Raw genomic sequence first — 22,090 nt, forward strand, 5'->3', positions numbered from 1 at the left:
GAACCAGCTCATCTTTGCGATGTGGGGAAACGGGATCATCTGCGGTCACAGGGATAAACTGAAGTCTTCAATCAGAACCAGAGATCAGAATTGAACAGGTTGCTGAAGCTGCAGGACTGCTTCACGACTTGCACTGAGCACCCTTAAGCCTGGTTTCATTAAACCTAGGACTTTGCACGCTGAGAACAATGCTCTTAGTTCCTTACCAGCCACAAAATAGGCATCACCCTTTTTTTAAAAACTTACAAAGGAAGTTAGCAAAATGACCACCACTTTGTTATTTTAATCACCCTGAAGGTGCAACAAGCTGACTGCCAACACATTTCTGTTGTGTGTTTTACCATAGATTTCCCTATAGTGAACATAATTTACCACAAGAGACGCAGCTTTTCTATGTAACCAATCTTCTGCAAAGGTAACTGTCTAGAGTTTTGATTGTTATCCTTCAAGTTTACCTTGGAGTTTCTGACAAATTGAAAATGCAACTTTTCACTCCTGCAGAAAAGTTAAGAAAAAGATCGAGGGATCGGACAATGTTTTTTGTAAAGAACAAGCTGTTAAGAGTTGCTCAGCAGATCAGCCAGGTTCTGTGGAGAAGAATGGACTGTCGATGTTTCTGCTCAAGACCCTTCATGTGGCTGACTCTTCAGGTGTCTTGGCCTGAAACATAGACTGTCCATTTCCCTCCACAGATGCTGTCTGACCGACCAGCTGAATTCGTCCAGCATCTTGCTGTTTGCAACCCAGCAGCTGCATTTTCTTGAGTGTCCAACTTTGAAAAAAAGTTTCACGTTTTCATATTCTGTTGGAAAATTTTTGTTTACTAGTTCAAAAAATACCGGCGATTTGAGGGATGACACCCTGGTACTTTGCTAAATTGGAGGGGGAAGGTAATGCAGAAACCTTCATCAATGAGACTTCCCTCTGTTGGAAACATTATGTCAGGAAATTATTAGCAAACCAGACAGGGAACCGGGGGAGAAAAAAAATAATGCTATAGCTCATTCATACTGTGTGCCTATGAATCTGCCTCAAGTTTTTCATTATACTTGTGGAAATAACAATAAACTTTACTTTGACTTTGGAACCGATCAATTAATGTTCCAAAAACGATCCTTCATAGAAGGAAAATCCTATCACTGTAAATACGTATCAACTATTGGCGACAGTCGTGAATCAGTTTATGCCGCCCACCAGCCCAAGCCCCGACTCCTTTACAAAGATGAAGTTCCTCGGTATGTCGCGCATAGTGATGATGTATACACTAGGCGCGGCATGATGACGTGGAGGAGAAGGTATTCGCGTGGTCGTCATGGCGTGTCGGGTCGGGAGGCCGGAGCACCGGGCACCCCCTGAAGTGGTAAGGGCGAGGGCAGCGTTGGGGCGGGGAATGCGGAGAGGAGCACGACTGGCAGTGAAGGGGAGGGGGTGGGAAGGTGGAAGGGGAGAGAAGAGGGGATGACCATCTTCCAGTACAGTGAGGACAGCAGCTGTTTACCCACGTATTGTCAGGTTGGTGGCTTTCTTCCTCCTCTCAGCAGCATGAGAGAGAATACCACCTCTCCGTGCAGGTTCATCGTGCTGCACACTCCAGTGGTGTCTGAACCTCTGTGTCTGTGCTGTTGCTGCAGGCAAGCTGTACGTTGTAGCTGTGTACCTCACCGTGCGTGTGCAGGTGATGTAAGACTCAGCTCAATGTGAGAGATCTGCTAGTCCTTCTCCACCCCACCCTCAATACCATTAGTGTAGGCCAATTATTCCGAAAGCTGGTGCTTCCAAGTCTGGGCCATCGTGTATTTAAGGACTTCTCGGATACATCCTCTGACTGTATAAATGAGTACCACAGTGTGCAATGTTCAGAATCTATGTACTTGTTTACGCACTTGTCAACTTTCCTGCCAGGACCGCATGTTGTTTCTCAGAGATGATGTGCTCGTTTGCTGATTTGCCTGGGATCTGCTGAGGACTATTTAAGCAACTGCTTTGTGCATGGTCACAAGTTTACAGCTTTTTACCTTTTTTTCCCCAGTTTTACAGTGTGGATGAAGCGAGAAAATATACACAGAAGTAAGTATTCTGTTGTCATGTTTGTGCTCTTTGATCGTCTTCGTAATAAACGCTAAGTTTTTGTTGCATGAATTATGTTTATTGGTGTTTAAGAATCACCTTTATTAAGATTGTTACAGTTTCTCAGCAAAGTGATTTGTACATCAGACCTGTTGATCACGTTGGCCTGATTCCTAGCCTACACTGAAGTAACTGATGGAGGCAGATTGGTGTGGGAGTGTCCCACGTTCTCTGGTTTGGGAGGGGATATGCAATAATGTATAGCTAGGGTGCCAAGACTTTTGCACAGTACTGTATTTGTAAACATGGAGCAGAGAGTGAGTTTGTAAATCTGGTGGGAGTGATGGATGTAGGGAATGGCGAGGGTGGAGTGCTGCGGGAGGGGTATGGGATGGTTGGCAGAGAAGGAGCGCCAGAGCTGGGGGAAAGTTCAGGTGCAGACACACCCAGCCCCAAGACACCAGGCAATGTCACTTGATTCCAATCATTACAGAATGTCTCTCTGGTGCTTCCCACTCCCTCCCCTTCTCCCAACAATGATTTCCCTCTCTCTCTGTCCCCTTCCCACTCTCAGTCCACAATAGAGACCCATATCACAATCAGTTTGTCATCACTCATGTATGTCATGAGATTTTTTTTGTGGCGGCAGTACAGTGCATTTCATAACTACAGTAAACACACACACACCCACCCACAAACCCACCCACCTCCCCCCCACAAGAGATTTGCTCAGTATTGTTTCTAGATCCTACTTCCAAATGAAAGGATGTGTGATGCAGGTTTGACCGTGATATCCTACTTGCTCGATCTTCAGGCCTGGGGAATGAGGTGGGCAAAGTGGTATTTGGGAAGCACTTACGGTCCAGCGACCACAATTCTATTAGTTTTAAACTGTAGAACAGATCCACAGTTTAAAGTCCAAAAATCAAGCAGCGTGAACTTTGTGGAAATTAAGCAGGATCTAGCTAGGTTTGATTGGATGACTCTAGATAAAGGCAACTGAATGGCTGGCAAGTAAACAGGTCAGAGCGAGAGTCCAGGGCGGCATGTTCAGGGAACCTAGGCTGACATGAGATATCGAGGGACTGGTGAGGATAAAGAAAGAAGTCCCCATTGTGTTTGGGGTGAATACCATAGTGAATGTTAAAAGTTTAAGACCAGACTGAAGAGGGAAATCAGGAGGGCAAAAAGAGGATATGAGATGGTTTTGGCAGATTGGGTTAAAGTTAATCCCAAGAGGTACTTCATTTAGCACCAGATCCTTTTTCTTAAGCTATATTTGACAGCAACAGCTGGCTAGGGAGACACTAGGTCACCTTAAAGACCAGGAGGTCTACCAATGTGTGAAGGAAAAAGTCAAGGTTTTATCTATTTCTCCCAGGTGTTTACTAAGGAGAATATCATGAATGCCAGAGAAATAAGTGTAGTAAGTCTTGAGGAGTTGGATCGTATGCATATTACAAGGAAAGAGATATTTGCAGCCTTGAAGCACATTAAAGTGGGAAAATCCCTAGTTCTTATGGGAGGCCAGGGAAGAAATTCTGGAGGCCCTTGTAGAGATAATTGTTTCATTGTAAGATACTGGGAAAGTTTGTGAACGTTGGAAGGTGGCTAATGTTAACAAGTCCACAATTTCAATTGTTAAAAGATACGCCAGGAAGCTGTGGGTTGGTGAACCTGACCTCATTTGTAGGGAAGTTACTGGAGGGAATTTTGAGGGATAAGATCTACCATCACTTAGATAGTCAAGGCCTGATCAGGATAGTCAGCATGGTTTTTGTGTGCGGGAGGTTGTCTTGACAAATCTTGGAATTTTTTGAAGAGGTAACTAAAGGGACAGATGCAGTTAAGACAGTGGATGTTGTCTCTTTGGACTTCAGTAAGAGCTTTGACAAGGCTCTGCATGGCAGACTGATCTGGAATGTTAAGTTGCATGGGATTCAGGCGGAGTTAGTGATGTGGATTCAGGTCTTGATGATAGGAAGCAGAAGGTGATGGTTGATGGTCGATTCTCCGACTGGAGGCCCATGACATGTAGGATGCCCCAGAAGTCAGTGTTGAAACTTCTGCTATTCATTATTTACGTAAATAATTTGGATATGAATGTACATGGCACAATTAGCAAGTTTGTTGATGATACCGAACTAGGGGTCCTGTTGATAGTGGGGCAGGTGAGCTGCAAAGCGAGATGGACTGAGGAATGGCAAAAGGATTTTAAATTGGGTAAGTGTGCAATGATGTGCTTTCGACACTCTAATCAGAGTAGGACTTATGCAATGAGTGGTGAGGCATTGCCAAGTGTTGGGGAACAGAGAGACCTGGGAGTGTAAGTGCACAGTTCACTGAAAGTGGACAGGGTGCTGAAGAAAGCATCTAGCGTTCTGGTCTTCGTCAATCAGGACAATGAGCTAAGGAGAAGGGACATTATGTTACACTTATTGTCTATAAGTCATTGGTGAGACTCCACTTCATGTATCGTGTTCAGTTTGGTCAGCCTGTTATAGAAAAGACATCGTCAAGTTGGAGAGGGTGCAGAAGAGATTACGAGCAGCTGCCTGGGCTAGATGGCCTGAGTTAATGGAAAAGGCTGGCCATGCTGCATCTATATTCCTTAGGTTGCAGAAACCATAGAAACATTACAGCACAGAAACAGGCCTTTTGGCCCTTCTTGGCTGTGCCGAACCATTTTTCTGCCTAGTCCCACTGACCTGCACACGGACCAAATCCCTCCGTACACCTCCCATCCATGTATCTGTCCAAGTTTTTCTTAAATGTTAAAAGTGAGCCCGCATTTACCACTTCATCTGGCAGCTCATTCCACACTCCCACCACTCTCTGTATGAGGAGGCCCCCCCCCCATGTTCCCTTTAAACATTTCCCCCCTCACCTTTAACCCATCTCCTTTGTTTTTTTTTCTCCCCTTGCCTCAGTGGAAAAAAGCCTGCTTGCATTCACTCTATCTATACCCATCATAATTTTATATACCTCTATCAAATCTCCCCTCATTCTTCTACGCTTCAGGGAATAAAGTCCTAACCTATTCAACCTTTCTCTGTAACTCAGTTTCTCAAGTCCCGGCAACATCCTTGTAAACCTTCTCTGCACTCTTTTAACCTTATTAATATCCCTCCTGTAATTAGGTGACCAAAACTGCACACAATACTCCAAATTCGGCCTCACCAATATCTTATACAACCTCACCATAACATTCCAACTCCAATACTCAATACTTTGATTAGTAAAGGCCAATGTACCGAAAGCTCTCTTTACGACCCTATCTACCTGTGACGCCACTTTTAGGGAATTTTGTATCTGTATTCCCAGATCCCTCTGTTCTACTGCACTCCTTGGTGCCTTACCATTAACCCTGTATGTTCAACCTTGGTTTGTCCTTCCAACGTGCAATACCTCGCACTTGTCTGTATTAAACTCCATCTGCCATTTTTCAGCCCATTTTTCCAGCTGGTCCAAATCCCTCTGCAAGCTTCCTCACTGTCCACTACTCCTCCAGTCTTTGTATCATCAGCAAATTTGCTGATCCAATTTACCACATTATCATCCAGATCGTTGATATAGATGACAAATAACAATGGACCCAGCACTGATCCCTGTGGCACACCACTAGTCACAGGCCTCCACTCAGAGAAGCAATCCTCCACTACCACTCTCTGGCTTCTCCTATTGAGCCAATGTCTAATCCAGTTTACTACCTCACCATGTATACCTAGCGATTGAATCTTCCTAACTAACCCCCCATGCGGGACCTTGTCAAAAGCCTTATTGAAGTCCATATAGACAACATCCACTTTCCTGGTAACCTCCTTGAAAAACGCTAATAGATTTGTTAAACATGACCTACCATGCACAAAGCCATGTTGACTCTCCCTAATAAGTCCCTGTCTATCCAAATACTTGTAGATCCTATCTCTTAGTACTCCTTCCAATAATTTACCTGCTACCGATGTCAAATTTACCAGCCTATAATTTCCCGGATTACTTTTTGAGCCTTTTTTAGACAAGGGAACAACATGAACTATCCTGCAATCCTCCGGCACTTCACCCGTGGATACTGACATTTAAAATTTATCTGCCAGGGCCTCTGCAATTTCACACTACCGACATTTTAAATATATCTGCCAGGGCCCCTGCAATTTCAACACTAGTCTCCTTCAAGGTCCGAGGGAATACCCTGCCAGGTCCTGGGGATTTATCTTCTCCAATTTGCCTCAAGATAGCAAGCACCTCCTCCTCTTCAATTTGTATAGGTTCCATGACCTCACTACTTGTTTGCCTTATTTCTATTGACTCCATGCCAGTTTCCTTAGTAAATACAGACGCAAAAAACCTATTTAAGATCGCCACCATTTCTTTTGGTTCCATGCATAGCTGACCACTCTGATCTTCAAGAGGACCAATTTTATCCCTTATTATCCTTTTGCTCTTAATATACCTGTGGAAGCTCTTTGGATTATCCTTCACCTTGACTGCCAAAGCAACCTCATGTCTTCTTTTAGCCCTCCTGATTTCTTTCTTAAGTACTTTTTTTGCACTTTTTATATTCCTCAAGCACCGTATTTGCTCCTTGTTTCCTATACATCAGGGGTCCCCAACCTTTTCTGCACTGCGGACCAGTTTAATATTGACAATATTCTTGCGGACCGGCCGACCTGGTGCGGGGGTGGGAGAGGGTAGGGTTGCCAACGGACAAGAGTAGCAGTCAAATACATTGTGTTTACCCCGAGAAAGACTACCATGACCATGAAGCCTTGCGCGGACGCCTGTGTGCGCATGCGTTGTATGTGCTAAGTTTTTTCTACAAATCGTTTTTGGCAATTCTGTTCGGCGGGGGGGGGGGTTAATCACGACCAGAATATAGGTGATAAAGGGTTTATCTAACAAATTTAATATTAAACACACAACACATATTTTCCTCGTATGAATATAGTGATAAGTCAATTATCAGGGGAGGACAGGGGAGCTTGAAGTAAGTGTTGAACGAACTTCCACCAGAAGTGGTTGAGGCAGGTTCGATGTTGTCTTTTAAAGTTAAACTGGACAGCTATATGGACAGGAAAGGAATGAAGGGTTATGGGCTGAGTGCAGGTCGGTGGGACTAGGTGAGAGTAGCGTTCAGCACGGACTAGAAGGGCAGAGATGGCCTGTTTCCGTGCTGTAGTTGTTATATGGTTATATAAGTCACTTTTAAGTCAATAGCATCATAACATTTTAAGTAACGTTTGGGTATTAAACACACAGGACATATTTTCCCCGTATGAACATATAAAGTCATTGCAACACACCAATATCGCTGAATCAGTGGGATCCCTGGGCTGAATACTTGTTCCCTGCAACAAGATGGTGCCATCGAGGGGTGATGGGAGACAGTGATACTCGAAGGGGGTTCCTTATGTCCAGTTTATTCCGCAATTTAGTTTTCGTTACATTCATTGCAGAGATATGTTGGAAGTGGAAGCAACGTTTTCAGTGCTTTCGTGGCTATCTCAGGATATTTAGCCTTGACTTTGATCCAGAATCCCAGCAGAGATGTTAGGTCAAACATACTTTTCATCCCGCCGCCAGCTGCAAGCTCGAAGAGTTGATCTCCTTCCCGCGCTGACATGGATGACGCGCGGGTAATGACCTCGCATGCGTTTAAGCTCAACAGTGGGCATGACAGGGAATGAGGAAAGGTGCAGCTGACTCATATCGCCAAATCATATCGTTTCTTCGCGGCCCGGTAGCACATGCTTTGTGGCCCGGTGGTTGGGGACCACTGCTATACATGTTATACATCTCTCTCTTCTTCTTTATCAGAGTTCCAATATCCCTCGAGAACCAAGGTTCCTTATTCTTACTCACTTTGCCTTTAATCCTGACAGGAACATGCAAACTCTGCACTCTCAAAATTTCTCCTTTGAAGGCCTCCCACTTACCAATCACATCCTTGCCAGAGAACAACCTGTCCCAATCCACACGTTTTAGATCCTTTCTCATTTCTTCAAATTTGGCCTTTTTCCAGTTTAGAACCTCAACCCGAGGACCAGATCTATCTTTATCCATAATCAAGTTGAAACTAATGGCGTTATGATCACTGGAACCAAAGTGTTCCCCTACACACACTTCCGTCACTTGTCCTAACTCGTTTCCTAATAGGAGATCTAATATTGCATCCTCCTCTAGTTGGTATCTCTATATGTTGATTTAGAAAACTTTCCTGAACACATTTTACAAGCTCGAACCCGTCTAGACCTTTAACAGTATGGGAGTCCCAATCAAAATGTGGAAAATTAAAATCCCCTACTATCACAACTTTATGTTTCCTGCAGTTGTCTGCTATCTCCCTGCAGATTTGCTCCTCCAATTCTCGCTGACTATTGGGTGGTCTATAATACAACCCCTTTGATGTGGTCATACCTTTCCAGTTTCTCATCTCCACCCATATGGCCTTGGTAGACAAGCCCTCTAATCTGTCCTGCCTGAGCACTGGTTTAACATTTTCCCTGACTAGCAATGCCACCCCCCCACCCTTCATCCCTCTGCCTCGGTTATGTCTGAAACATCGGAACCCTGGAACATTAAGCTGCCAGTCCTGCCCCTCCTGTAGCCAAGTTTCACTAATGGCTATAATGTCGTAATTCCATGTGTCAATCCACGCCCTCAGCTCGTCAGTCTACCCCACAATACTCCTCGCAATGAAATAGACACACTTCAGAAGATTATTACCACTATACACAACCCTTCTGTTTGTGACTTTGCATGAACTTTTAGCATCATTTATTTTCACCCCTGCTCCACTATCTGCTCTGGCACTCTGGCTCCCATCCCCCTGCAAATCTAGTTTATATCCTCCCCAATAGCACTAACAAACCTCCCTGCAAGGATATTGGTCCCCTTGTAGTTCAGGTGTAACCCGTAGAAGAACGAGAGGCGACCACATAGAAATTTACAAAATCATGAGGGGTGTGAATAAGCTGCAGGGTCATAGTCTCCTCCCCATGACTGGGGAGTCTGAGACTACAGTGCAGTGATACAGTGAAGAGGGGAGAAATTGAGGAGTCCCGAGGGTAGTGAATACCTGAAATGAGCTGCCAAAGGGAGAGGTCAAGGTGAGTACAATTGCAGCATTTAAGAGGCATTTGGATAGGTATAAGGAGGGTAGGGGCTTGGATGTTTAGTTGTTTATATAATTTATTTATTGAGATACAGTGCTGAATCGGCCCCTATAACCCTTCGAGCCACACTGCCCAGCAGTCCCTGTTTTAACCACTACCTAATCACCGGACAGTTTACAATGACCAATTAGTTTACTAACGGGTACGTCTTTGAACTGTGGGAGGAAATTGGGTCACACGGGGAAAACCCGTGCATTCCACGGGGAGGATGTACGGGCTCCTTACAGATGATGTCGGAATTGAACTCTGATCTCCGAAGCCCCAAGCTGTAGTAGTGTCACGCGAACCGCTGCACTCCAGTTAAGGGCCAAATGTGGGTGACTGGGACTGGCAGGGAGGATGCTATGGTCAGCACGGACTAGGTGAGCCGACAGGCCTATTTCTGCGCGGTATTACGCTGTGACTCTTGCTGGTCATGTGGTGGTAGCATTAAGATGCTAATCAGCATTGACATTCCAGCAGTAAACAAATGTTGCTTTCTTGTTTAAACTCGTAACGGGATCATTGCTGTCCATTTGGGATGGAAACCTGCCCCACCCTCATTGCCACATGACTTACTGTTGCCACTTTATAAACTTGTGGTTTCTTCCCTTCTGCAGCACTCGTATGATTGAAATCCAGGCACAGATGTCAGAGAGAGCAGTCGAACTACTGAATTTACCACAGGATCAACCTTGCTTCCTCTTAGACGTTGGGTATGAGATTTTAATGCAGTCATTGGAAGTACAGTAGAATCTGACTGGTTAGTTCCCCATGCTTTATTCTAGGTATTGCTTTATGCATTTTCTCAGATTGCATTCAGAATCTGCTTCTGAAGCTCATTCATCCCTGGAGATCTGGGAATAGTGGTGCATGAGTTGCTGAATATAGTTGCCCAGTAGTTTCCTCATTACCTGTCAACAGGTGGAAAAAATGGATGTTCATATCGAATAAAATGTTTATTGTGAGTTTTTCTTGAGTGCATCAGATACTGGTTTTGCCTCTTATAGGACTGGGTTTGATTTCAGCCCAAGGTGAATGAATAGACTCAATCCAGTTACTATAGGGGGTATAGTGTGGAGACCATAAGACATAGGAGCAGAATTAGGCCATTCAGCCCATCACGTGTGCTCCGCCATTCCAGTACGGCTGATCCTGGATCCCACTCAACCCCATACACCTGCCTTCTCAACAATAAGACCATAAGACATAGGAGCAGAATTAGGCCATTCAGCATCTAAGTCAGTGCTGGTGAGGAGGGGCGATCTAGAACACTGGTGATCCCTTCCTCTGATTCGGATGGAGTAGAACATGTTGTGCATCACTGCTGTGGGATGGCTGGAAAAAAACGACGAGATGAGGATACCTGGAGTGAAATCCAAGGTGGTCCCCATTATGAGTACATTCCGAGGCTGATATGGGAGAGTGTGAAGTCTGAATTAGTAAATATTAATGTTACTTGCACTCCCAAACAGAGTAAAGAATTCATATGAAAACCAGCTGCTGAACGTTCACAGTTGAATTGGTGATCATGTTGTGAGGAAAGATAATTTTGGAAACATTGCCATTTTAGTCCTTAAGCATTGACTGTAGCCCTCTGATATTGTGCAACAATCTGCACATGTGCACATCTATGAGAGTGACAGAAATCCAAGAGTTCCATGTCTTGTCCGAGGCTGGGTCAGGGGTGGAGTGCCCAGGTGCTTATTGTCTCTTGACAGTGGCTGATGCAGCCATTTCTGTTTGTTTCCCAGGTGTGGATCAGGACTCAGTGGGGATTACCTTTCTGAAGAAGGACATCACTGGGTTGGTGTGGATATCAGTCCAGCCATGCTTGGTAGGTGACAAGACAACATTACACAGCTTGGTTGCAGTGTGGCTTTGTGCCACCCATTGCTGGGCTTTCCATTTTGTCTATTTCTAAGCAGACAGAAACTCCTCCATTTCTACATTTGGTCTGGTCTCTTGTTGGGCATACTGAGATGTCAGTTCCACAGTCAGGTTTTGGAAGACAGCATTGTATAATGAAAAGCTGGGTTTATGTTCATGTTTTCTGCTGTTGAACATGTGTTAAGAACTCATACTATCACAATGTATAGGGGCACCTGATGTGGACACTTACTCCAACATCAACTTCTGTGAGACTATTTAAATGTGCAGCTGTGCTAACACCAAACTTCATCAATGCCTGTGTTCTTGCTGTAGGTGGGTCTCCTCCAACGAACCCCATCAACATATCTTTTATTCCTTTCTCCTTTTTATACCTTAAATACGCGTGACAGCAGTTTCCAGATTTTTAGCCACTTCAGAGCATGCATCTTTCTTTCTTGAAGTGCCTTTTTCTTTGCCTCTTGGAGGTGGATCCTGGAGGCGTGGTGTGTCCTTCGGAGCTTGAAGGCTAGCTAGTTGTGTAGCGGAGCCCCATTGTAATGATTGCCTACTGCAAAGTAGGGAAATCCTAGGAGGCTCTGCTCTTTAGGTTGGATAAGTTGGTTCCATTTTATCTAGTAGGCCTGATGCTCTGAAACTGGCCTTGTTGTTTAAAGGAAGTTAGATTATGAGTTGTTACAGATAGGAAGTTTTCTGAAGGTGATTAGACTCTAAGCATTAGCAAGCAGCTTGTCCTTTTTTCCTGAGTTCTGTAATAAAAACACAAAATTCTGGAAATACTCAGCAGGTCAGGTCACATCTGTGGGAAGAGAATCAGAGTTTAGTCTTTAGTCAAAGACCCATAGTCAGAACTGGAAAGTAGAGAAGAAGTTTGTTTAGCTGTAGGAAGGGTAGGGAGAACGGGATGTCTCTGACCGTAGAGGTAAGCTGTAAACAAGCGATGAATGGGAGCAGGTAGAGAGTGAGAACATTGACACAAGATTGCAGGAATTGTGAAATGCAGAGCAAGAAGACATGCCCAGCAGGTCAGGCTGGGATTGTTCTCCACTCGCAGAGAGAGAAAAAGACAGCAGCTGAGTCAAATGTCACAGATAGATGATTGATACAGACCAAGAAATCAAGTGACCTATAGTTGTAGAATTGAATATTGAGCTGAGAAGGTTGTAACATGCTAGACAGACGGTGCTCGTTGCTTGAATTGGATTCTACAATATATTGAATTTTATATTTTCAGGTAACTTGATTTTCTGAAAATCAGTCATTTGTGATATTAGCACAGCTCCTCTGTTTTTTTTCTTTTCAATTTTCTGGAATTGGAGGGGATGTACCCGTACTAATCTGCCAGGCATATCTTCTTGCTCTGTATGTCACTGCTCCTGACTGTGTGTGTTCTTACTGTCTGACGGCTCTCATTCACCTTTTGTCCAGATTAAATTGTTTATGTCTTCATGGTCACCCCAGTTTTACCCCATCTGAAACTACCCCCTCCCCCCAAAACTTAATGAGCTTTTCCTGTCATTCCTCGTCATAATGAGCTTTTCCTGTCATTCCTCGTTCTGGTGCATTGACTCTGATTCTCTTTCTGCATCTGGTACCTACCCTGCCAAGTATGAAGAGTCTCTACTCAAAACTTCAACTGTCCGTTTCCCTCCATAGAAGCTGCCTGATCCGCTGAGTTCCCCCAGCTCCTTTGTGTCTTGCTTTCAATATCAATAGCTTCTGTTTCTATTTTATATTTCCTGCAGATGAAATTATTTTAAAATTTAATTTTGAGTTCTTTACCCAGCTTTATCAACCATTTAAATTTTAGAAATATAGAAGTGGCCTTTGTGAATTGTTTTATCCATCTGTCTCCAAGTTCAGAAAGAATCTTGGTAGTTGCATCGTTTGTGCAGCAGTAATGATTGATGTGCCTTAATCAGAACAGGACAACATTGGATAATGGCAAGAGAGTTCTTGGTACTGGGATTTGTACCAGAGATAGCCAAGTGTACAGGTCTCTTAAAAATATAAAAGTTATGAATAAGGGTATAAAATTGGCTCACATTGGTTGAGGGCATTGAGAGGGTGATCAACAAAATGAATGCAAAAATCGAAACTTAAAAACTGTGTTGCAGGTAGTGATGGTGTTAGAAATAAAAATAAACTTATTCAATATTTTTAATTGATATAAAAAGTTAATAACCCTGGGGAGTGATAGGAATCTTTGGTGTATTAAGAGTTGTTAGCAGGTACATTTCTTTAGTTCAAAATGCATATTACTTCAAAGATTAACAGGCATGTGGCATTAGACTCTGTTTAATGTTTAAGTGGATGAGAAGTGAGCATTAAGTGGAATTTCACAGGATGAGATGTTAAGGATGTGCATCATGAAAAGGTTAGCAGATTTAGACAGGAAGGAGTAGGAAGACTGGGAAATGGTTACTGGATTAGACTGAAAAAACATGCAGAGCTTTAAAGGACTGAATGACCACCTGTATTTTTGTGCCTCCATTCCCGATGCTTGCATAGAAGGTTCTAATGCTTCATTTTTAGGAGGGTTAAGGAAACAGTCTGAAAACGAACTCAAATCATCTGTTATTATTGTGATGATCACTCACATACTTGAAAGTGCCCAGAAATGATAAGGCACCTGCTCCGCTACTCTTAAATTCTGCGTTGCTCTTTCCCCTTTATATGACTATAGATTTGTTCTTTTTTTCCTGATAGATGTTGCACTGGAGAGAGAGATAGAAGGTGATCTTATTCTAGGAGACATGGGTGCGGGTATGCCATTCCGGCCCGGCAGCTTTGATGGCTGCATCAGGTAAAAGCTTTCATTGCTTCCAGTCGTATAGGAGTCCTCTTTCAATTAGGTCTCTTCTATCCCAATAATGTCAACTTCCTTCCTTGTAGAGTTGTAAAATTCCTTGTAAAATTTTTAAGAAACTCCATGGTAAAAATATGAAACAAATTTTGTTCCTCAGCCACCGAAGGATATTAAGATGTGACCAAAAGCATCGTCAAAGAGATAATAAATATGGAACAGTCAGGGAGGCAATTGCAGAGCTTAAGGCTCAGGGAGTGGAAGATGTGGCTTCCGTTAGAACAGCAGTGAAAAATAAGGCTGTGCGTTAAGCTGGCTGGACTGGTGAAGAATTCTGGGGGAATTTTGGAGATAGATAACGGATGAAATAATGGTGGGATTTGTAAAAAAAAGTCGGACTTTATAGCCACCAGACAAAGTCTGGTCAGCAAACGTAGAGAAGCAGTTTATCTTTGATTTTCTACTACATAACTTTTGTTTGCACCCATGCATTTCGTTACACATCACCCAGACATCAAGTTCGAACAAAGCTCTAAGATGTCTTGTAAGGCAGCAGTTCTAAAATCAAACTTGTATCAATTATCTTCATTTTTCCAGCTTCTCTGCTCTCATGCCAGTTATCCAAAACATTCCTCAGTGACAGTGTGCGTTGGGTTAACTCCCATTTAATTGGAAGCTAGACACTCAATCGTAAATATCTGATGAGTACTGGTAAACTTAAAAGAAAACTGAAGGTAGCAGCAATGACTTTGATGATTTGCTTTTTCTTTCTCTCTTTAGTATTTCTGCTCTTCAGTGGTTGTGCAATGCAGATAAGAAGAGTCATAACCCTCCAAAACGGATGTACAGATTCTTCAGTTCTCTCTATGCCTGTCTGGTAAGCTTCAGTATCCAAAGCAGTTGTATTCCAGTTGTGTAACACACACAAAATGCTGGAGGAACTTGACAGGCCAGGCAGCATCGATGGAAAAGCGTACAGTTGACAATTTGGGCTGAGACCCCTCGGCAGGACTGGAGAAAAAGAGATGAGTAGATTTAAAAGTGGAGGAAGGGGAGAGAGAAACACGGTGATAAGTGAAACTGGGAGGTGGGGGGTGAAGTAAGGAGCTTGGAAGTTGATTGGTAAAAGAGATACAGGGCTGAAGAAGGAGGGTTGGGGGGGGGGGGAGTCTGATAGGAGAGGACAGAAGGCCATGGAAGAAAGAAAAAGGGAGAGGAGCACCAGAGGGAAGTGATGGGCAGGCAAGGAGATGAGGTGAGAGAGGGAAACAGGAATGGTGAAGGGGGGGGGCATTATCAGAAATTCGAGAGATTGATGTTCATGCCACCAGGTTGGAGACTACCCAGACAGAATATAAAGGGTGTTCCTCCAACCTGAGTGTGGCCTCATCAGGACAGTAGAGGACGCCACGGATTGACATATTGGAATGGGAATAGGAAGTGGAATTAAAATGGGTGGCCACTGGGAGATCCTGCGGATGGAGCGTAGGTGTTCGGTGAAGAAATCTCCCAATTAACATTGGGTCACCGTTAGACAGGAGGCAACACGGGGGGCACCGGGCACAGTATATGAGCCTAACGGACTCACAGGTGAAGTGTCGCCTCACCTGGAAGGACTGTTTAGGGCCCTGGATGGTAGTGAGGGAGAAGGAGTAGGGGAGCTGTAGCACTTGTTCTGCTTGCAAGGTAAGAACCAGGAGGGAGATCAGTGGGGAGGGACGGACGGAGAAGGGAGTCGCATCAGGAGCAGTCCCTGCAGAATCAGAAAGTTGGGGGGGGGGGAGGGATGTGCTTGGTGGTGGGAGAGATGCGGTTGAGGACAGTGTTGATGGTAGAGGGAGGGAAGCCTCATCCTGAGAGCAGATGTGGCGGAGATGGAGGAATTGAGAGAAGGGGATAGCGTTTTTACAAGTAACAGGGTGGGAAGAGGTACGTATAATCCAGGTAGCTGTGAGAGTCCGTGAGTTCCTCCAGCATTTTGTGTGTTGCTTGGATTTCCAGCATCTACAGATTTTCTCTTGTTTTTAATCCAAATGTGGATAGTTTAGTGTGAATATTGTGTGATCTATCTGTATGTTAGCATGTGAGCAGAACCACTTTGGATGTTCAGGTGATGCAGGAAATGGTACAAGGATACCCAAGGAATAATTAGAAGATGTCACTGGCTCTGTGGGTGGCAGGGTGGAGATATTTCTTCACTAAAGGACGTGTGAGGTGCTACTTTTCTCCGCTAGCCTGCAGGTCACCCTTGGGGAAGGTATAACACCTGCTTAGCAATCCGATCAGGGTCACGTAAAGCCATGAGAGCAGGTAATGGATGGTCATATGAGCAGCCGGTCCCGATTATGTGACCACTGGTACCAGGCAGACAATCTCTGAAAAGAGTGTTGCTTAGGGCTGGAGTCACCCGTCTTGTAAAGGTACTGCCCAGAAGAAGACAATGGCAAATCACTTCTGTTGAAAATTTGCCAAGAACAATCATGGTCATGGAAAGACCATGATCACTCACGTCATACGACACGGCACATAACGAATGAGTGGGCTCTAGCTTGGAAGGGTCTGTGACCTTTGACGGAAATGATGCAGTTGAGGTTTCGTTTGTAGCCTTTTAGAGTGTCTTCCTTATTACCTCGTGGATATACTGTTACTGTTTACTCTGATCAAAGTGGGAACCAATTATGATCTATTTTATAATCAGTTTTCTGAACCCATTTGTTTAACAGGTGCGAGGAGCTAGAGCTGTGTTTCAGTTTTATCCTGAGAATTCTGAGCAGGTTGGTGGTTACAGCATTCAAACAACAGCACTTAACACTCAACATATGGCGTGTGTATGTCATACTCTGGAACTATTTTCCCCAGTTCATTGCACAGAGAATCATGTTGACATTGTGATAATTCAGCATGCCACAGACATTGTAATCCATATATGTTTTGTGACTGATGCTTTAAGTGACCATTTGATTGGATGACAGTATGTGAACTCATCAAGATTTAATCACTACAGCACATGCTTGGCAAGACGTTCTGTTACATTACTGTCAATTTTGTTCCATGGTGTTTAGTTGTCTTGTGTTCAGAAGAGTGGTTACCCCAGCAGGCTTTGTGGATGTTAACACTGCTCCTTGTCAAAATGGTCAAAGCAATAGAGCTATTAAACTACAGAAGGGCATCACGCAAAGGATCAATAAGCAGAATACATATTTTCTTCTGATTTCCTTGTCCATAAGAATATTGGCAACAGATTCAGTAACAACTTCCAAAAGGAAATTGGTAGAGGTGAGAGAAGTCCATGTTTGCATGGATAAAGGGAAGGAACTAAAGGGTAGGCTAACTGGTTGTTCTTTCAGTGAGAACTGACACCAACATGATGTGTGTTTTAGGTATATCTGGTTACCTCCCTTTTTCGCCCCTTTCTAACACAGCATGGTGGGGCTTTGCACCCCAGCACTCAGAGAAAGAATTAAACCACAACCTAAAACTCAGAATGGCGCTTAGCAAATTGGGCGTTTTATTTTAATGCCTGTGAGGCTTAGGAAAAATCTAGTGACTTCATGTTGTTTTGAGTCCAGGGTATTTTGTGTGCATTTTAAGCACCTCATCATCACAACTGTAGTTTGTTTATTTCTGGCTATGTCCTTTTAAGTGTTTGTAGATGTTGTCTGATGACACAAGCAACAACTGTCACCAATACATAATAATAATAATTCACGTCAAATCTGAATTTTACTTGAGTCTGTCAAAAGCTGAAAAGTTGGGAAAGCATTGAAACAGGCCCTTCAGTCCACTGAGTCTGTGTCAATTCTTATCCACTCATCTAAAATCCACACATAGTACCTACGTTCGAGATTAAACCCGGCTCTCTGGCATTGCAAGGCGGTAACTCCAATAGCTGTGTATCCTTGTTCATGCATTAATGGGCTGTGCTATGTGGACAGCTAAGTCCAAATCCAATGAGTACTCTGTTCTATATTAGCTAATCTGATATGGACCAGCAATTCTATATGATTGTGAATTGGGAGGATTCCACAACAAATTGCCATCTTGAAGCCTCCATTACAATCATATGTGCATGGTAAAGAAGCGCAATTGGATTGAAGAAAGTCAAATAATAGAAAATCTGAAATAAAAATAGAAAATGCTGTAAGCAGTCAATTGGTCAGGCTGTATTTGTAGAAAGTGAAAGAGTTAACCTTGCAGGTCTAGGACTGTTTGCACTGGATCTGAAGGGTTAACTATTTCACTTTTCCACAGATCCTGCCTGATCTGTTGAGTGTTTCCAGCAGCTGAAAGTAGTTTGCAGAGATTTCCCTGTGCAGTTGACATGCCGGAAAAGACTTGCTGATTAGCCAACTGTATATAAAAAAATTGCTGCATGTTAATCATTTTTCACAGATTCATAACACTATATGCAGAGAAATACATGGAGAAATCGTACAGACAGAAGCAACAATCCTGGCAACAGATCCAATTGCATTATGGGATCTTTAAAGTGCACCTGAACCAACAGAACAGACAGGCCAATCCCTGGTTTAATATCTCTGCCAAGAAGAACCCCATTTAACAGTACAACAATCAATAACTGCTCTTGCCCCACTTAGGAAAGATACCAGAGGCATATGCCTGGCAGGAGCTTTGTCTTGTATGGAAGTTGAAGGGTTACACGGGGGCATATGTCAAAACAGCTAATGTTGGCATTTTTTAAAATCTCTAGATGGAGTTGATTACAGCCCAGGCAATGAAGGCTGGTTTCACGGGTGGTGTGGTGGTGGATTACCCCAACAGCAACAAAGCAAAAAAGTGAGTATCAGAGACTTGGACTTGCCAGTGGGACACTGATAGTCAGGGGGAACCACTGCAGCTAATGCTGTATTCCTGTCCTGTCGTCATTTGTTTCCTTAACAGTTTACCCCTTGATATACTACTGTCATCGTATTTTCCAGAGTTGAGAAGGGAACGAATGAATCTGACTAAACTTGATGCTTGCTATAGTGTGCTTGACATTTGATATTTGTGAGGTAGCATTCTCATTTGCCAGGTAGACGCAAGCTGTTTGTCTCTCATCTTTTGTTATGAATAACTGCATGAGAGTGTTTTCCTTGCCCATGATCTCGTTCGTTTTGAATAAAAGGCTGAGCCACGTGGACAGATGGGCTCTGGATCTCATCGTTTGGTGGAAATGAGGGAGAATATTCGGTGCTCAGTGACCGCACTTTAAAACACATTTTTTCACCACTTCGTAGCACTTCATAATGTCTTGCGAATGTGATAAAATGCCATACATAAACAAATGTTCCTTTTGCCACTGTTTCTCTTAGATTCTTCTTGTGTCTGTTCGCAGGAGTGTCTGGAAAGCTGCCAAAGGTAACTATTCTATAAAATTTTATTGGGGTTTTAGCGAACTGGTCAAGTTTCATTTTGATAGAAGTCTTACATACGTGGTTACACGAAGCAGCTTATCGAAAAATAATACCTTAGGACTTCACTCTGAATGCCCGATTACATTCATGATATCTGCAGAATTGGAATTGAAAACATGATGCCCAGAAATACCCCTAGATAGCGCAGTGCTGCATATTCGGCCTCAGAGTTTGTCAGACAACGAAGGAAGTTGTTGTTCAGTATCTTTTATAGGGAGCTTGGGGCGGCTCGGTAGCTTACTGGTTAGCATGATGCTTAACGGTAGCAGCAGCCCAGTTTAAATTTCTGCCGCTGTCTGTAAGGAGTCTACATTCTTCCCGTGACTGCGTGGGTTTCCTCCGGGTGCTCTGGTTTTCTCCCACAGTCCACAGATGTACCAGTTGGTAGGTTAAGTGGTCATTGTAAATTGTTACTTGATTAGGCCAGGGTTATATTGTGGGTTGCGGGGCAGTGTGGCTCAAAGGGCCAGAAGGCCCTAATCTGCCCTGTAACTCAATGAATAAATAAAATATTGTTAAATGAACACATGTGATCTTAGCCTAGCCCTCCCCAGGGGCAGTATTTTGAAACCCCATTTCATTGGCACAAATTAGCATTGTTGCTGACTTGTCTCTATCTTTGTACTTTTCCAGATGGAACGACTGTTATGTTGTTTATAAACTTGGAGTTGCTGAACCCCTTTGTTATCTTTCTTTTCCCTTCTTCTATATCCCAGTTCATTAAGTGTAAATTAATTGTGCACGAGAAATCAAACCGGGATTTCAGAAATACTACAGTGGCGGGTGCTCACCTCCTTGTTCTCACTCTGTGACAACTCTAGTTGGAGTACATCACTTGAATTTAAAATAAATCTTTATTCAGATATCTAAGCCCAAGCTATTTTATAAATATGCTGGAATGTATTTCCTGACTTGAATCTGTCAAACAAAAACCAAGGCTGTGAGCTTGGGTATCCCAGTCAAAGCAGAATGTACCACATGAAGACATTTGACAAGGTTCCACACAGTAGGCTTATTCAGAAAGTCAGAAGGTGTAGGATCCAGGGAAGTTTGGCCAGGTGGATTCAGAATTGGCTTGCCTGCAGAAAGCAGAGGGTCATGGTGGAGGGAGTACATTCAGATTGGAGGATTGTGACTGGTGGTATCCCACAAGAATCTGTTCTGGGACCTCTACTTTTCATGATTTTTATTAATGACCTGGATGTGGGGGTAGAAGGGTGGGTTGGCAAGTTTGCAGACGACACAAAGGTTGGTGGTGTTGTAGATAGTGTAGAGGATTGTCAAAGATTGCAGAGAGACATTGATAGGATGCAGAAGTGGGCTGAGAAGTGGCAGATGGAGTTCAACCCGGAGAAGTGTGAGGTGGTACACTTTGGAAGGACAAACTCCAAGGCAGAGTACAAAGTAAATGGCAGGATACTTGGTAGTGTGGAAGAGCAGAGGGATCTGGGGGTACATGTCCACAGATCCCTGAAAGTTGCCTCACAGGTAGATAGGGTAGTTAAGAAAGCTTATGGGGTGTTAGCTTTCATAAGTCGAGGGATAGAGTTTAAGAGTCGCGATGTAATGATGCAGCTCTATAAAACTCTAGTTAGGCCACACTTGGAGGACTGTGTCCAGTTCTGGTCGCCTCACTATAGGAAGGATGTGGAAGCATTGGAAAGGGTACAGAGGAGATTTACCTGGATGCTGCTTGGTTTAGAGAGTGTGGATTATGATCAGAGATTAAGGGAGCTAGGGCATTACTCTTTGGAGAGAAGGAGGATGAGAGGAGATATGATAGAGGTGTACAAGATAATAAGAGGAATAGATAGAGTGGATAGCCAGCGCCTCTTCCCCAGGGCACCACTGCTCAATAGAAGAGGACATGGCTTTAAGGTAAGGGGTGGGAAGCTCAAGGGGAATATTAGAGGAAGGTTTTTTACTCAGAGAGTGGTTGGTGAATGGAATGCACTGCCTGAGTCAGTGGTGGAGGCAGATACACTAGTGAAGTTTAAGAGACTACTAGACAGGTATATGCAGGAATTTAATGTGGGGGCTTATATGGGAGGCAGGGTTGGAGGGTCGGCACAACATTGTGGGCCGAAGGGCCTGTACAGTGCTGTACTATTCTATGTTTAAGACTCTAATGGTCAAATATTATATGTAATCCGCTTTAAAACTCTGCCATGCACGGTCCCAAGCCTGTCTACAGAAGAAAGAGGGTTGGGCATGGGGCTTGCAACCCCATCCGGTAAAAACACAGTGCTACAGAAGCTCCAAAGACTTCATCCCCAGGAGAAGATGTGCTACACCTGGGGACAACTTGAAAGATCACCCAGGGTAGAGGACTCTGGCGAGCTGCTTTTGGTGGCCCATGCCCCAGTATGGGGTGATGTGCTGTTTGGTCATCTCTGGGATTTGAGTTTAAATTTAGCCCACTCTGATGAAGGCACGGACAAGAGCTGTTATTAACTGCTGAAAGAACAAACTCAACAAGGAGGTGGTACTCCATGTGGTGTGGAGAATCGGGGTGCACACCAGGTGATTATCATAACCAAGCACACTTCATAAGCGCCTGGATAATTAACTGCAAGTTGGTGGAAAGTTAATCAGTTAACACTTGTTTGATGAAAGGGAAGGCTATGCTGAGTCTTCTCAAGTTGAAGCAGTGTATTGAGACGGAGCATTGCATAAAATTCTGGAGGGGCTTGGCAAGTCAGGCAGCATCTATGGAAGAGAATAAACAGTAAACATTTTGGGCTGAGACCCTTCATCAG

At 43.8% G+C, this 22,090-nt stretch overlaps 1 protein-coding gene across 2 annotated transcripts in view; it reads left to right on the top strand.

Annotated features, from left to right (window-relative positions):
- The window catches only part of bud23 (BUD23 rRNA methyltransferase and ribosome maturation factor), a 94,564-nt gene that overhangs the window by 64,232 nt on the left and 8,242 nt on the right, over nucleotides 1-22,090 (top strand). Inside the window, exons 1-9 of one of the 2 annotated variants that reach the window (XM_063056265.1) lie at nucleotides 1,285-1,360; nucleotides 2,030-2,067; nucleotides 9,839-9,934; nucleotides 10,973-11,055; nucleotides 13,818-13,914; nucleotides 14,695-14,791; nucleotides 16,638-16,688; nucleotides 18,626-18,711; nucleotides 19,230-19,275. In XM_063056265.1, coding sequence (XP_062912335.1) covers nucleotides 1,313-1,360; nucleotides 2,030-2,067; nucleotides 9,839-9,934; nucleotides 10,973-11,055; nucleotides 13,818-13,914; nucleotides 14,695-14,791; nucleotides 16,638-16,688; nucleotides 18,626-18,711; nucleotides 19,230-19,275 — 642 coding nt within the window. In that variant the 5' untranslated portion in view covers nucleotides 1,285-1,312. Of the gene's footprint in view, nucleotides 1-1,284; nucleotides 1,361-2,029; nucleotides 2,068-9,838; nucleotides 9,935-10,972; nucleotides 11,056-13,817; nucleotides 13,915-14,694; nucleotides 14,792-16,637; nucleotides 16,689-18,625; nucleotides 18,712-19,229; nucleotides 19,276-22,090 lie in introns of those variants that run through there. The other variant, XM_063056266.1, reaches the window with a different exon arrangement.

This window comes from Mobula hypostoma, chromosome 8, assembly GCF_963921235.1.
Source record: "Mobula hypostoma chromosome 8, sMobHyp1.1, whole genome shotgun sequence".
Lineage (NCBI taxonomy): Eukaryota > Metazoa > Chordata > Chondrichthyes > Myliobatiformes > Myliobatidae > Mobula > Mobula hypostoma.